The following is a 14,232-nucleotide window of genomic DNA, read 5'->3' on the forward strand; positions in this document are numbered from 1 at the left end:
TTTTGTCTGAACTCTATTTGTCCTACATGAAGTTGTTGTTTGGTACAAGGAAAATGTTTAACCTCTTCAACCCTGAGGACCCTGTCCCGGGTCCAGAATTTCGTATTTTGACTTAATATAAAATATTCTTTTAATCTTTAATGCTCCGTCATGGACCCCAGTAACACATATGAGATACTGTTTGAAAGCTTAGAGTCTCTACTTTCTGCAGATATGCATCACTTTGACATATCTTTTACTGTAAGAAGGTTATTTACACTTAATTTACACTATCACCCGCCCCGATATTTTTTTATATGATTTAATATTCACATGTTTCATATTTGTCAAATATGACAAACATGGGCAAGTCTTATATCAAATAAAAGCTCTCATTCTCGGGAATAAGGCTACAGCGTTATTTTTGTTCTATTATCAACACATATCCAAAAATCATCGAATGAATAATAAGGTAAAAAATTGTCTTTTGTAAACATATGTGAAACTTGAGCTTGAGCTGCCTCAGATAGCACAGATAGCCACAAATGATACACCATCTTTTATTTTAGGTCCTACTCTAAACAATGAGTCCATTCACAGCATTTTCTTTGGTTGTGTTATATAATCCCTTGCTATTTATTATATGTGCAAAACAAAAAATTAATATTTATATGAAAAATGTATTTTCACACCCTTCAGTAAAATAAGAATAACTTTTGAATGCGACATGCTAAAGAGTTCATTCTTTTTTTGGGTGTTTACTGTCTGCTGCTGGTAACAACCAGAACTGTCTGCAGTCTGCTAGAGCACACAGAACCAGAGTTATACACTATCAAAGACAGTATTTACCACATAAAAAAGAAAATTTGGTGTTTCATCATATGAAAAACAACATAAATAAGAAAATTGGTCACAAACAGCAGCTTTTTATGTAACTTCAAAGGGTTTTCTTTAAAATGATATAAAGAAATTGCATTTATTCCACTGTATGTGGTTATGGGGACACTTCAAATGTTTTTAGGCAGAAATTGTATACAAAAAGGGTATTATTCCTCCCTTCAGTTGGAGTAAAATAACTTTTGCATAGATTATGATAGAGAAAAAATTCCTTTTTCCACTGTAAGCTGACAATTGCTGGAATCAAACAAAACTGTCTGCAGGGACCTGAGATACCCAGGGCCAGAGTTATATACTTTCAAATAAAAACTTAAGAAAAAAAACATCAAAAAGCGCCTATTATTTTTGTGACTGATATCACATACAACCATGTTTACCACTTTCAACAGTGTTTTATGTAATTTCAAAGGGTTACCTGTAAAAAGATACCAAACTTTTGTATGTAAACCTCTGCATGTGGGTATGGGAAGCTTTTGAAATTGGGTAGGCCAAATACAGGCGAAAATCCCCAAAATAGCTTCAGGGTGGAAGAAGTTAATCATACAACGAATTGTATATCCTTTGAAGACTAATATTTAAGTCCGCCTCCCCCTCAAATTTACGGGTGAACAATAGGATTGTTGGACTTCATGAACCCGACGGCGGATGTCATCAAAGTACCGCGAGAAATCGAACACACGTACAGTATTCTCTAAATGCAGTTAATTTAGGTTGTAACTAATTGACGTCGTGTGACTATACACTTCTTTGACCAAATAAAAAAAATATAACTTCATATTCAAAAAAACTTCCTACCACAGTCAGAAGAGGACCATATATCAGTTAAAACACAACAGCACTGTGCAGTCGGAAGCTGGTTACCATGGTGAATTTGTAGCGAGCGACTGCTCTGCCTGAAAGAGGAGGGTCTATGTTGTGTCATATTTACGCGACGGTGCTTGAATGGGCGCTAGTAACGCGAAAAGGATTTCTGTTGCAAAGGTTGATTGTTAGGTTGATCAGTGTATCTTCAGCGCCATACAGATGGGTCCAGTTGAGGTATTTGATCAATGAAATGTTTTTAAATTTGTAAACGCAAATTATTAAATCACGTAACGAAGAGATTTATAGTCAATATAGTCCTGTTCACAGCATACTATATATAATGTTGCCCAGTTTACACAAAAGCCTTTTGTTTTGTTAAGACAGGCGTAAATGTCAGATAAATGTAAGATAATATCACATGGTTATCTTTCTCTAGCTCCTGCACATGTCCGTGTTCTCGCAGAGTTTCTCTCCCTGCGGTCGTTACCTTGCAGCGGGTAATAACTATGGAGAGATCGCAGTGTTCAGGTGAGATATCAAAATAAATATGCAATCATAATTGAACATCATATTGTATCGTAGGCTGTAGTTCCACACCTTAATGTTTCTTGCATACAGTTTATTTTGATGTGTGTACTGTCCGCAGCTTTAGTGAATAACCTGGCTGCAAACTTGTATTCACAGCTTATCGGCTGCACTGAGTCCAGATACATCAAAGGGGAGTCAGAAGCCCATCCTTAACTTCACTGGTTAGAACCATTTCTGACAATTAACTTTAACTTATTTACAACAGAAATTTGTATAAAGTTATGTCTTGGATGTGTTCTGGATAAGTTGTGCAATACAAATACAAAGTCCTTTATTGTCATATGTATACAAGTACAATGACAAACTTTCTTGAATGCACTTCAACGTTATACACACAGTACAATAGACATTCACTGCTATTTACACACAAGATAAACTTGTACAGAAGTAACAAAATTTACAAGCGTTACAAAAATATATACTAACTGTTAGATGTTAAAGTGAGTTCACATAAAAAAAATACCTTTCTGTCATCATTTACCCACCCTCAAACACAAAGGGGGTATTTTAAACAGTCTTTGTAATCAAGCAGTCTTGTAGCACCTTTGACTTCCATAGTAAAAACTATGGAGTCACTGGTGCTCCAGAACTGTTTGTATACAGACATAGCTCAACATAATTATATTCCTTTGTGTTCAGCATAACAAAGACATTATATAAGTTTGTAACATGGTACGTTCATGGTAAGTAAATGATGACAAAATTGTAATTTTGGGGTAAACTATTACTTTAACCCCCGGTTTCACAGACAAGGCTTAAAGGAATAGTTCACTCAAAAATGAAAATTCTGTCATCATTTTCTCATCCTAATGTTCTTCTAAACCTGTATGAGTTTTATTATTTTGATGAACACAAAATAAGATTTTTTGATAAATAATGGTAAGCACACAGCTAATTGTATGACTTCCATAGTAGGAAAACAAATATTATGAAAGTATTGTGTTAAATGATGGTAAGCACACAACTTACAGTACCGATTTAATTCCATCATATTTGTTTTCCTATTATGGAAGTCAATGGTTCAATTCAGCTGTGTGCTTACCATCATTCATCAAAATATCTTTGTGTTCATCAGAAAACAGAATTGCATACAGAACTTAAACAGATGTTTGAGCGCTCTCAACTGTAAATAACTTTCCCTGACAGATCTTAAAATATGCAAGTGCCATTGTTTTGTCTCAAGATACACAGCAGTAACATAAGCATAAAAAAAGCTTAAATATCTTGATTTAACTAAGGATAGTTCTGGCTTTAGCTAATCTTTATCTGTGAAACCAGGCCTTAGACAATAAAATGACCAGTTGCGAGAGTAGTATTTTAAAGTGTACTCACAAACATTGCCTATTGATTTAATTAATAATGATTTATTTATTAAAAATGATTTATTAAAAATGACAATAAATAACAATGATTTTCTTTTTCTTTTTTTTTTATTAGCCCATGATGGTCCAGTGTTTTCTCTTCTCTCCACGGACACTCATCTCTTAAGCGCTGGGAATGGAGAAATAAGTGCCTGGAGTTGGACTGAGCTCATTAAAAAAGTAGTTATTTAATAAATGTTTTTAAGGTTGAGGAAATTTACATACTGCATCATCATATATTCACTTCTTTGTCCATGAGGATAATGTAAAACATGCATATATTTCCCCACAGAATACCAAAGCTGCCTGGACAAGAAAACCCAGTTATGAGTAAGAAATTGTCTATAATACTACTCACATATACTGTGCACATTCTGATAGAATGAACAGACAGTTTACTAAACATATCATTCTTAACAGGACGAGTCTTGAAATTCCAGAGATTAATGCAACCATCATTAATCCAAAGGTTTGTAGTTGACCAGTAATGCTTTTCATTTTGCAACTGTAAGGTTTTTTAATTACTTGTAATTAAATCATGTAGTTTAAATGCAGTTGACAAATTACTAGTCATAATACATGTGTGTGTCCCACCCTATGTATCTCATTTTGATGCTTATTATTGTCTACAGGACAACAGTTTAATAGTTGGGGGTGGTGACAATAATCTTCACGTCATGGACATGGAGACTGGAATCTTTAAGGTTGGAGCATGTTAGTTAGATTAATCTTACTGACGTGTGTGTGTGTGTGTGTGTGTGTGTGTGTGTGTGTGTGTGTGTGTGTGTGTGTGTGATGTTGTTTATAAAATACACCACAGTGGGATCCCATTATGTTCTTGACATGCGTTTTATTCTCAGTCAGTATTAAAGGGTCACACTGACTACATCCACTGCCTATGCTTTCGTGAGAGGGAAGGAGAAATTCTCTCTGGAGGTGAAGATGGTGCTGTCAGGATATGGGGTAAGTGAATTGCAAAATGACAAAATGTTGAATAATACCTTTTGTAATGATTATAAATTCCCCCCTTTAGATGCTCGTACAAATCGGCCAGTTCACTGTATTGAAGTTTTTAAATATGAGGTAAGCTACTTAAATACACATAATATAGGCAATGCATTTTTCTACTTTTTCTTGTTTTGGCACTCATTCTTGAATTTTGGGTTAGGAATGTGCACGCCCACAGTTTGGGAAGTGGATCAGCTGTCTTGCTACAGACTCCGATTGGATGGTAAGTTGGAATTTTCATTTATGACTGGTATGTAGATTGAACAGCAGAACCATTGTCTTTAATTCATGCATGTTTGTCTTGGGATGTGTTGTGACATGATTGTTTTTAAATACTTTACTTACAATCTGATGAATCTGCTCTGGAATGCCCGTATGTGTATGTTGAGTTGTAATAGCAAAGTGCCCCTATTGTTATGAAAACGTATATGTTTCTTCCTTAGCTATGTGGTGGAGGGCCTTCTCTTTCTTTATGGCACCTCCGTTCTATGTCTCCTACCTCAGTCTTCCCATTGCCTGGCTGTCAAAGAGAAGCTGTATTTTACCAGGATCTGGTAATACCTAGTATTCAATTTATTTTGGTATTTTTAATAGTTTTTTGTGCATGACTGTACATTTAAATTGGTTTTCAGATCTTTGCAGTAGGTGAGGGGCCAAATGTATCTCACTGCTTACATGGGGGGACCGTCAAAGCTCAGATTCCCTGCACTCCCTCTTCGCTCAACACACTGGCTCTCAATCTCAAAAACACTGAACACAGGGTAGGTGCACAATGATCGCTGTTTCATACTTTATTAGCATTAACAGGTACTCAAAATTACATAATGCAGCATTTTATATTTGTTAATTAAGTGGAGAAGTGACATGATTGTAACATTTACCCAATATTCCTTTTTCAGGTTATGACTGTAGGGGGCAGCAGTAACCAAATTGACGTTTTCACCAACTTCAGTTACAGAGCATTTTCTCTGTCATTCTGAGCTGCAGTTCTTCAAATTCTCCACAAAATGTTTCCGATCCTGAATTTAATGGAAAGTGCCAATCCCGTAATTTTTACAAAAACGCAATAAAACTGTGTATTTTTATAATAAACAATTTTGATGTTTACGTGTTTTTTTTTTTTATCTAAATCATGCATTACACATAGGATCATTTATCACCAGTGCAGTAAACAACAAATGTCTAAATCTAGAGATTAATAGGCTAATTTGAAATGAATGCGCAAACTATGTCCAGAATGACAGACATGCTACGTTTTGAGTCAAAAATATGTAGTTTAAATAAAGTCTGTTGGGAAAGACAGGGGTAAAGGGGATATAACACCACCAGTGGCATGTAGGAGGAGGAGATAAACTCAGACACATGATGAGGATGAGAGTGACTCAACATTCAGGTGCGGCGGCCTCCGATGGGCGGATCTGATCCCTGTGGCCGCTGGGACGCTGTCCGAACTTCCCCAAACCAATAGGATACTACTGCCGAAAACTACTGCAGGACACGCTGACTGACCAGCCCAGCAGTAACTTTAGCCAAGTCCTCCATATTTTTTTTTCCCGGAACGTGTTGTGTTTTTAGGTGAGCTCTTCTTTACATCTTGAGTTTGATCTTCTTATCTCAAGATCATGTGACAGAGCATCTGCGGCTAGTTAAGCAGCTAGCCTAACGTTAGCTGCATTCTAAACAACTGAGTGTATAAAAAGTAAGTTAAGTTAAATCTCGGCCTACGATTGCTAAATTGAGTAATGGTTAAGCTTCCCTCAAGCGTTTAAAGACGCAACTTGAAAAACAGATCGAGGCGATAGGTCGACGTGAGCGTCAGTAACAGTTAGGATTTCTTGTTTTTACAGGTGTGTCATGTTAAATCGCTTCATTTGAGGGTTTTTGTAAATGGTATTTTGCTTGATAAGTTGATTTGTAAACAGACACGATGTCGCTTAATCGTGTAGTCAGTTTAAGATCGTGCACTGAATGAAGTAAAACTCCTTCTAAAGTAAAAAACTGCTGTTATGTTGTTGTTGTTTACCTTGCTTTTAATGTATTGCCCCCAGTTTTCAAGTAACTGTTATGTGTTAAACGTTATTTGCGCTTGCGACGTTAGTTTCACTTTTAATTTGGACTGGGAATTAAGCCGTGTTTTCACCCCAATTTTTTTTCTTTCTGTCCGATAAGCGGACCTGAAGCTAGGTGTGTCCGTTTCACTTCAACGTTTTGTGTAAAATCACATGGCCATAGCGGTCAATATTGTTACATTCTCATATAACACGATAAATTCGTTTGAATGTTCTGGAGATCTGCCCTTCTCTGCAATTCTGGGAAAACACGTCCCTTCCTGTTTTTATGGAAAATATTTGGCAGTTTACCTAATCTGTAGCTTTTCCTGACTCAGCAGCTAGTTTGATGTATTATTGGCATGGCTTATGTCGTCCTCTGTTTTGGCTTAAAATGTATGGGAGAAGGTGTGTGACCGACCGTGTGTGTGTACACTGACCTCCCTCTAAGATACATGTTTCCAGTTGTACAGGGAGAGGGTGTCGTTTAGGAAAAGCTAAATCTGGCGCCACAGCTGTTGTTTAGGGTAAGGGGTGTCCGTCTAAAATTGAACTGATGCATAAGTAATACCTGTCTCTTCCATTTTTCAGGGAGCAAGGTGCTGATAGGATCATATCTCACTTGTATACCAGCATTCACAGGGAGTGGACTTTCAAAGCGAAGGAAACTACCAGTGCCTGCATGTATTGGTTCAACTGTCAACATGGGATCACAGCGAGCGAGATGCAATCTACAAATCTGGAAAATCAAGATTTAGAGACGGAAGCTACATCTCAAACAATCCACCTTGTTTCTTACATGACTTGTTTCCTAATACACTCATAACTTGGCCTTATCAGAACAATCAGCTATTAATTTGATATTTGATATTTAACCAAAGCTATGTGGTAATCTGTTTGAACGCAGGGCGAGTCAACAAAGTAAATAACACGTCAATTTTAATCATATATTCTTAACGTGGACAAAAGCAATGCAAATATTATAATTGCAAATTTAAATAGTGTTTTAGGTTATTTAGGAATATTGCATTGTGGGAGCAAATGTAGTGCAGGCAATACCATATAAATAAAATCCAAATGTCCGCTGTATGTAATAAACAACGAATGCAATTAGCGTATTGTTGGTTGTAAGGACCTTTCGTTGGTGCTGATGATTCCAAGTTGGGATTCTAAGGATAACTGGAAAGACAATCATATGATGCTTACAGTATTTCACCCAAAACACCCTGCACTGAACATCCTGGCACTTTAAGATCTTTCACAAGTGAAAGTCGAACAGAGGAATGGCTGGTAAAGACTACCATCATCTTTTCAAGCTGCTCATCATTGGTGACTCCAGTCAGTACTTTTGTGTTTTATCTATACTCTGTAATAGAAAAGCTTATTAGTATTTACAAATGCACCGTTTACCATTTCTTTTGTGCTATTAATAGGGCAAATATTAGGTGGAAATGAAACTTCTATGTGCAAGTGTGTAAAGCTAGTCCCTATCCAATAATGAATGATTTATTTTAAGAGATTGATAGATTTTATAAGTAGATGCAGTCTGGATGTTTGGTCATATTAGAATCAGTTGTTTATTAAGTAATTTTTTGATTGCCCCTACATCCTTACCCAAACAAATGTTGTTATTCAGGCCGTTGTTGAAAAAGCTTATCATGCTTCCACTATTGGGCACTTTTTGAGAGATCTGAAACCAGTTATGTATGTTCAACATGTTTGTCACTTAATTGTAATATGAACCACAATAGCTTCCAATAATCTGTTGAGGTTGTTAATACACTTAAACTGTACATTAGCGGTGTGTTTAGTGGTATTGGTTTTCATACAGACTGGGATTCAGTGTGTTTCTGAACCAAACATTAAAAGCCCTGAGAAACTAGGCTCATGAAATCTGACCATTGTAATCAATAGATAAATGATTAGGTTGTATTGTATGCATTTGTTGATTTATTTATATAGAAGTTTTTACACCATGTCTGTTAAATTTTAACTATTGTATAATTATTTGAGATTTAAAAAAAACTTTTAAAATTGCTTAACACATGCTTTTTTGACTAATTGCAGATGTTGGGAAAAGCAGTTTGCTTTTACGGTTTGCAGACAATTCATTCTCTGGTGAGTCTCTTTGGCACAGTGTGCCTGTATGTGTGTTTGTCAATGTGTGAGAAAGAAAGATGAGGCAAGAGAGCTGTAAATGACCTAATTCACTGTTTTCTCGTGTGCAAGACAGAGATACAAGACACTGTGATGTTTGCTTGTGTATGTTTGCCTAAAGTGGTTAAAACGTAGTTGAATATACGTTCATTCACGTTTGGCTTTTTATAGGAAGTTACATAACTACTATTGGAGTTGACTTTAAGATCCGAACTGTAGAGATTGACGGAGAAAGAGTTAAACTCCAGATCTGGGACACTGCAGGGCAGGAAAGGTTCAGAACCATCACTTCCACGTAAGTCAAACTTTCTGTTTGTTTAAGATCGTGTCAATCAGCAAAATGTTTTTTTTTTATCATTCTTGTGGTCTATTTATGACTCATCTTTACTTATTCATTGTCTTCTTTGTTTTGCTTTCTAGGTATTACAGAAACACGCATGGTGTCATCATCGTTTATGATGTTACAAACCCTGAATCATTTGTGAATGTGAAAAGATGGTTAAACGAGATCTCACAGAATTGTGATAATGTCTGCAAGATTTTAGGTAACCACAACAGATTTTTCCTATTACGCATTTAAGAATGAAAAATATTTTTACTAGAAGAAATGTACATGTATTAGATCAATTTAATTCAAACACTGATTGCTTCCAGTGGGAAACAAGAATGATGATCCTTCTAAAAAGCTTGTGGACACCCAAGATGTTCTGCGCTTTGGAGAGTCGGTTGGTGTAAAATTATTTGAGACAAGCGCTAAAGAAAACATCAACGTAGAAGAGGTGAGGCTGGTTTTCTATATTGTGAAATTTTCAAAAAAAGACTCTGTTAGCTTATCAAAAATAAGTTTTTCATTTTGCAAATACAATGGAATGATTTATTTTAAGAAAATTCTCATTTTTTGTAAATCTTACATTCAGTGAAGATTATGATCATTCTGATATGTATTATAAGGAAGTGTTCAAGATTTCAACTGTTTAAGATATTCCGATGATACGTTGCATTCTTTGACATGCAATATTCTATTTGTGCAATATGGCTTACATTCTGTTCTCCTTACAGATGTTCATGGCTTTCACCCACATGGTCCTTCGGGCAAAGAAACAGAGCCAGAGTCGAGCAGAAAGAGAAAGGGAGAGAGAAAAAGACACTGTCAATATCAATTCCCACAGAGACAGAGAGAGGAGAAAGAAAGGGAAGAAATGCTGTTAGAGCACAAGTCCTGAAAAAAAAAGACAGACAGGACAAATCAAACAACTTTATCATCAATGGTCCAGAGGCACACATTTTTTTTTACGTTGACATGCACCTAGTATCAAATAGATAGGAAGAAAGAAAAAATAACCCATTAAGTGCCGAACATCACTTCAGTGTTTGTTTTACACATTTTGTACTAGAGGGGAATTTACCGCCATTGGTTTACACTGGTATCGAACATCTGGTCCAGAAAAGACACTATATACAAACTTGTTATGTGTTTTAACTGTGATTAGTAAGATATGTTTGTGTTGGATTAAAACGATTTAGTATATGTCCATAATGTACGCAAATAATAAATTAGCAATAAAATCACAAATGCCACAGCAATGCTCATTTTTAACAAGTTGCTTTTGTGAAAGAGGCTGTTGCCTGAACTCATTGTCAGTTGTCCTACTCTACTAACAATTTCAATTTGAATGTTACTCTCGTGTATGTATGTATATTATTAAATAAAATGTGGAAAAATCTGTATAAATATTTTCATATGACTCTTGACAAGCTAAATCATTGTTTATTTATTTGATTTTTTTTATTACAAATCATATTCCTTAAAAATGAAGTACCAGGTGTGTCCGACGTCATGCGGAGCTGCACAGACTACATCAAAGTGCCGCGATAGCGATAAAGTAGCGCATCTCCTGAGTAGCTATCGCGGTGCTTTGATGTCATACGCCGTTATGTCTGCGCAGCGCCGGATGAAGGAGAACACGCCTGCCGTCGTTCAGTCAACTGTTGTGTCACCTGACCGATGACATAGATGGATGACGTCATTGCGAACATGGCTGCCGAGAGTGAGTAAGTACAGAGCTACTGGTAAATAGTGACAGAAATAGGCACGTTTTACGAATCTGTACTTATATAAAAGATTGTTTGATATATAAACAAAATGTATAACATAAGCCGTAACCTATCAGAATATTTAAGCAAGTGTTTTTTAAGATAACAGAGTCCTGTCACAGTCCAAACCGCATCGGATAACTACGGTGTTATGTAATGTTATGATGCCTAGTAACCATCTATTTGTCGGTTTTCCTATTTAAACATAATATAAATTCTATGGCTTGGGTGAAAATTATGGATGATAAGAGTGTGCAAACGAATCTACGTAAACAAATGCAAGATGTTGCTGTATTTTGTCCTTGGTCATACTCAAATTTGATAAGTAATATATAAAACACGTGTAAAAACACTCATGTTATTTCACTCACTCAATGTTTTTTACAACAATAAAGCACTTCTATACTAAGGTATTACCCACACCTTTTTTTTACACCACAGTGTCCTGTCTGAAATTGAAGTGCTGCAGTCCATCTATTTGGATGAACTCAGTGTTACTCAAAAAGATGAAGGGTACAGTTTGAGCATTTATTCAATTCAAGCGTTTCATTGTTTAATAACATGGTTAATTCTTTCATTATTGTTTACAAAGATGTCGTTATCTTTCATATTTAGAGGGTGGATAGTCAGTCTGATACTTTATCCATCTACTGCAGAGGACTGTCTTTCTCAGTTTGTACGCCTCACACTGACAATGGATCTGGGCTCTCAGGTTTGTCTATCAAATTGTTGTAAAACTTATGTTATAAAACTAATTTAACCCAAGTAATGAATCTAGTTAACAGATTTGTATACATTTGTGTTACAGACAATTTTCTGACTGCATTTGTGATTCATTTACAGTATCCATATTTACCTCCCTGCATCTCTATTCACAATCCACGTGGACTATCAGATGATAAACTGCTCAGGTGATTATTATTGAGCCTTTATGTTTGTGAGTCTAGTTTTACACATAGCTCTATTTTTCTATTATCTCCACTCAGTTTACAGAAGAGTTTGCAGATGGAGGCAGAATCATGTCTGGGAACACCTGTACTGTACCAGCTCATAGAGGTGAGGTTTCACACCAATATATATTTACAGTCTTTTGTAGCTTATCATCAAAGTGCGTACTATTTGTAAGCTTTCTGATGTCACTAATACAAACAGTTTACCTTTTCATTGTCACAGAGAGCCAAAGAGATTCTGACCGAGAGCAATATTCCCCATGGAAACTGTGTAATCTGTCTATATGGTTTTAAGGTTGGTATTTCAGTAGGGAGAATACTGCCAATTTATGAACTTGATCCCTGCTGTATGCTGTTTGTACAATCTGTTCATTCTGGGGACCATACACAAAACTTACTACAGACTGTAGAATTTTGTGTATAGTTTTGATCCTCCGTTTTGGTTTTACAATAGGAGGGGGAAGTGTTCACTAAGACCACCTGCTATCATTATTTCCACTCTCACTGCCTTGGTCGGTACATCACCCACTCTGAGACAGAGCTGAAGGATCGGGAGCGAGAGCTGGAAGCGGATAAGACCAGAAATAGGACAGATGAAGAGGTGTGGCTGTTTATTAGCAAAATACTACATGTAGTACAATTTGAGTATCATGTAAATATAACAAATCTTCATTAATAGGTGTTGGCTGTTGTTTGCCCTGTATGCCGGGAGCCTCTGGCCTATGATGTGGATGCCCTCCTTTCCTCCCCTGCTCCTAGTTTCACCCAGGTAAAACAAACAGACATTTCCATATATGTTTAGTGTTGACACTCTGGGCAAAATAAACTGTTCTGTGCATGACTTTTATCATTGCTGGAAATGTCAAGTGGACAAAGTCACTTTTGTGTTCGGTGCCAACCAGCAGATCTTTTTGAACAGTGCGTCATTGTCCTGTATGCAGAAGAAAAGCTGAACACTCCTATGCATTGCTCACTGGTCACATGCTGTTGATACACATACGCATTGTGTTTATTATTCCTTCACACACACAGCAGGAGGATGTGGTCATTGGTGAAGAATTTAAAAAGAAACGAGAGGAATTCCAAAAGATTCTGGAACGGCAGAAGGAAAAGGGTGGAGTTATTGACCCAGAAGCGGAATCTAATCGGTTCCTTATTCACATTAATGAGGTAAATTTTGAAAAATGTTTGAGGTTCTAGATGTCAACATTTAACAGTAAATAAAAAGAGGATTATATTTTTCCCTCAGGCTCCAGATGATCTTTCTGAAACCTCTGGCACAGATGTCTCGGGTGCTGAATCTTGCCAGTCACAGTCTTCCTCAGGCTCAAATATTACCAATGCAAACCAAGCCCCACAAAGTCACCGCACTCCAGGCCAACAACAGCTTCATCCCAGTCATGACAGACGACAACAAAGTGACTTTAAAAGAGGTCGTAGAGGAAGAGGTTATGGAAGAGGTGGTGGAAGGGGTGGATCAGCGCGTCATGTGATAACTGCACCTGGGGTGGAACGCATAGGCAAGCCTTCGCAATCTTCGGATAAAATAAACTGTGTCCACTTAGGCCCATCAAACGCCACTTCACAGGTACCAAGTGCAGCACAAGAGGAGGCATGTGAACTCAGTGTTAATATAGCACAGCTCATGCAGCCTTTGACTAATGATGAAGAAACACCCGCTGCTACAAATAAAGTCACTTCCAGTAAATCCATCTCTGGAGAGGATGTGAGCCAACAAGGGGATGTTTCAAAAGATGCTTCTCAGAAAATCTTACAGGAAGGACAGCAGGAAAGAGAATATCTGGTTAGAGGATGGAGGCGTGGTAGTCGTGGCTTAGGACGACATCATGGACACTTGCACGAGAGAAACTTTAAGGGACCCAGTCACTGGGATAATTCTGGAGGTGTCAGCCACCGTGGTGGAGCACATCGAGCCAGAGAGGGAGGGGCTAATCATTATCACAGAGGGGGTGGGCCTCACAGAGGAGGTGGGAGGGGTTTGCATCAGAGAGTGGAAAAAGAATTTAGGAAGGAAGGAGTGCTCTGACAATGGGAGAGGGGAGGTCTGGTCAGAATAAGCATACCTCCCAATTTCACCACATGTACCTTCCTAACATTGTCTACAATAAAATTCTTCACAAGCATTTAACTGATTTAGACCTGTGTTTTTCTTTCTCTTTTAAGCATCATTATTGTTGTTTGAGAAGAGTGTTACAATAGAATTCTTCTGTTTAGCCATAGGTAGAGATTCACAATGCATAAAAAATATTTTGTGTTTCCATTCCTACATACTTCATACTTTACCTTGGGTTAGTACATCTCATTGTCAGCTTGTGAAACATGTAC

At 37.0% G+C, this 14,232-nt stretch overlaps 3 protein-coding genes across 4 annotated transcripts; all 3 read left to right on the top strand.

Moving 5' to 3' along the window:
• Window positions 1-1,791: 1,791 nt before the first annotated feature.
• Window positions 1,792-5,744, top strand: thoc6 (THO complex 6). Its single transcript, XM_065277237.1, has 13 exons — window positions 1,792-1,914; window positions 2,117-2,208; window positions 2,365-2,429; window positions 3,706-3,809; window positions 3,922-3,959; window positions 4,050-4,098; window positions 4,262-4,333; window positions 4,490-4,592; window positions 4,663-4,712; window positions 4,798-4,860; window positions 5,081-5,191; window positions 5,270-5,398; window positions 5,537-5,744. The coding sequence occupies exons 1-13, from the start codon at window positions 1,900-1,902 to the stop codon at window positions 5,615-5,617; spliced, it is 972 nt and encodes a 323-aa protein (XP_065133309.1). The 5' UTR covers window positions 1,792-1,899; the 3' UTR covers window positions 5,618-5,744.
• A 256-nt stretch (window positions 5,745-6,000) lies between these two features.
• LOC135767808 (ras-related protein Rab-35) lies at window positions 6,001-10,574 on the top strand. Of its 2 annotated transcripts, none has more exons than XM_065277238.2 (7): window positions 6,001-6,212; window positions 7,277-8,023; window positions 8,753-8,803; window positions 9,014-9,137; window positions 9,263-9,387; window positions 9,497-9,621; window positions 9,902-10,574. In XM_065277238.2, the coding sequence occupies exons 2-7, from the start codon at window positions 7,969-7,971 to the stop codon at window positions 10,049-10,051; spliced, it is 630 nt and encodes a 209-aa protein (XP_065133310.1). In that variant the 5' UTR covers window positions 6,001-6,212; window positions 7,277-7,968; the 3' UTR covers window positions 10,052-10,574. The 2 variants fall into 2 exon arrangements, with proteins under 2 accessions (XP_065133310.1, XP_065133311.1); XM_065277239.1 differs by having other exon boundaries at window positions 6,198-6,336.
• A 221-nt stretch (window positions 10,575-10,795) lies between these two features.
• rnf25 (ring finger protein 25) lies at window positions 10,796-14,039 on the top strand. Its single transcript, XM_065274105.2, has 10 exons — window positions 10,796-10,894; window positions 11,378-11,449; window positions 11,552-11,648; window positions 11,780-11,847; window positions 11,923-11,992; window positions 12,110-12,181; window positions 12,341-12,487; window positions 12,566-12,655; window positions 12,919-13,056; window positions 13,136-14,039. Exons 1-10 carry the CDS (start codon window positions 10,857-10,859, stop codon window positions 13,931-13,933), a joined length of 1,590 nt encoding a protein of 529 aa, XP_065130177.2. The 5' UTR covers window positions 10,796-10,856; the 3' UTR covers window positions 13,934-14,039.
• Window positions 14,040-14,232: the final 193 nt, after the last annotated feature.

This window comes from Paramisgurnus dabryanus, chromosome 3 (genome assembly GCF_030506205.2).
Source record: "Paramisgurnus dabryanus chromosome 3, PD_genome_1.1, whole genome shotgun sequence".
Classification (NCBI taxonomy): Eukaryota; Metazoa; Chordata; class Actinopteri; order Cypriniformes; family Cobitidae; genus Paramisgurnus; species Paramisgurnus dabryanus.

Excerpts from the sequence above, each read along its gene's own strand:
- LOC135767808 (XM_065277238.2), top strand. The coding sequence starts at position 7,969 with ATGGCTGGTAAAGACTACCATCATCTTTTCAAGCTGCTCATCATTGGT. Across the intron at positions 8,024-8,752 it reads GCTCATCATTGGTGACTCCA|ATGTTGGGAAAAGCAGTTTG; the intron begins GTCAGTACTTTT and ends GACTAATTGCAG. Across the intron at positions 8,804-9,013 it reads TGCAGACAATTCATTCTCTG|GAAGTTACATAACTACTATT; the intron begins GTGAGTCTCTTT and ends GGCTTTTTATAG.
- thoc6 (XM_065277237.1), top strand. Across the intron at positions 4,861-5,080 it reads CTACAGACTCCGATTGGATG|CTATGTGGTGGAGGGCCTTC; the intron begins GTAAGTTGGAAT and ends TTTCTTCCTTAG. Across the intron at positions 5,192-5,269 it reads CTGTATTTTACCAGGATCTG|ATCTTTGCAGTAGGTGAGGG; the intron begins GTAATACCTAGT and ends ATTGGTTTTCAG.
- rnf25 (XM_065274105.2), top strand. The coding sequence starts at position 10,857 with ATGGATGACGTCATTGCGAACATGGCTGCCGAGAGTGA. Across the intron at positions 10,895-11,377 it reads AACATGGCTGCCGAGAGTGA|TGTCCTGTCTGAAATTGAAG; the intron begins GTAAGTACAGAG and ends TTTACACCACAG. Across the intron at positions 13,057-13,135 it reads TCCTTATTCACATTAATGAG|GCTCCAGATGATCTTTCTGA; the intron begins GTAAATTTTGAA and ends TTTTTCCCTCAG.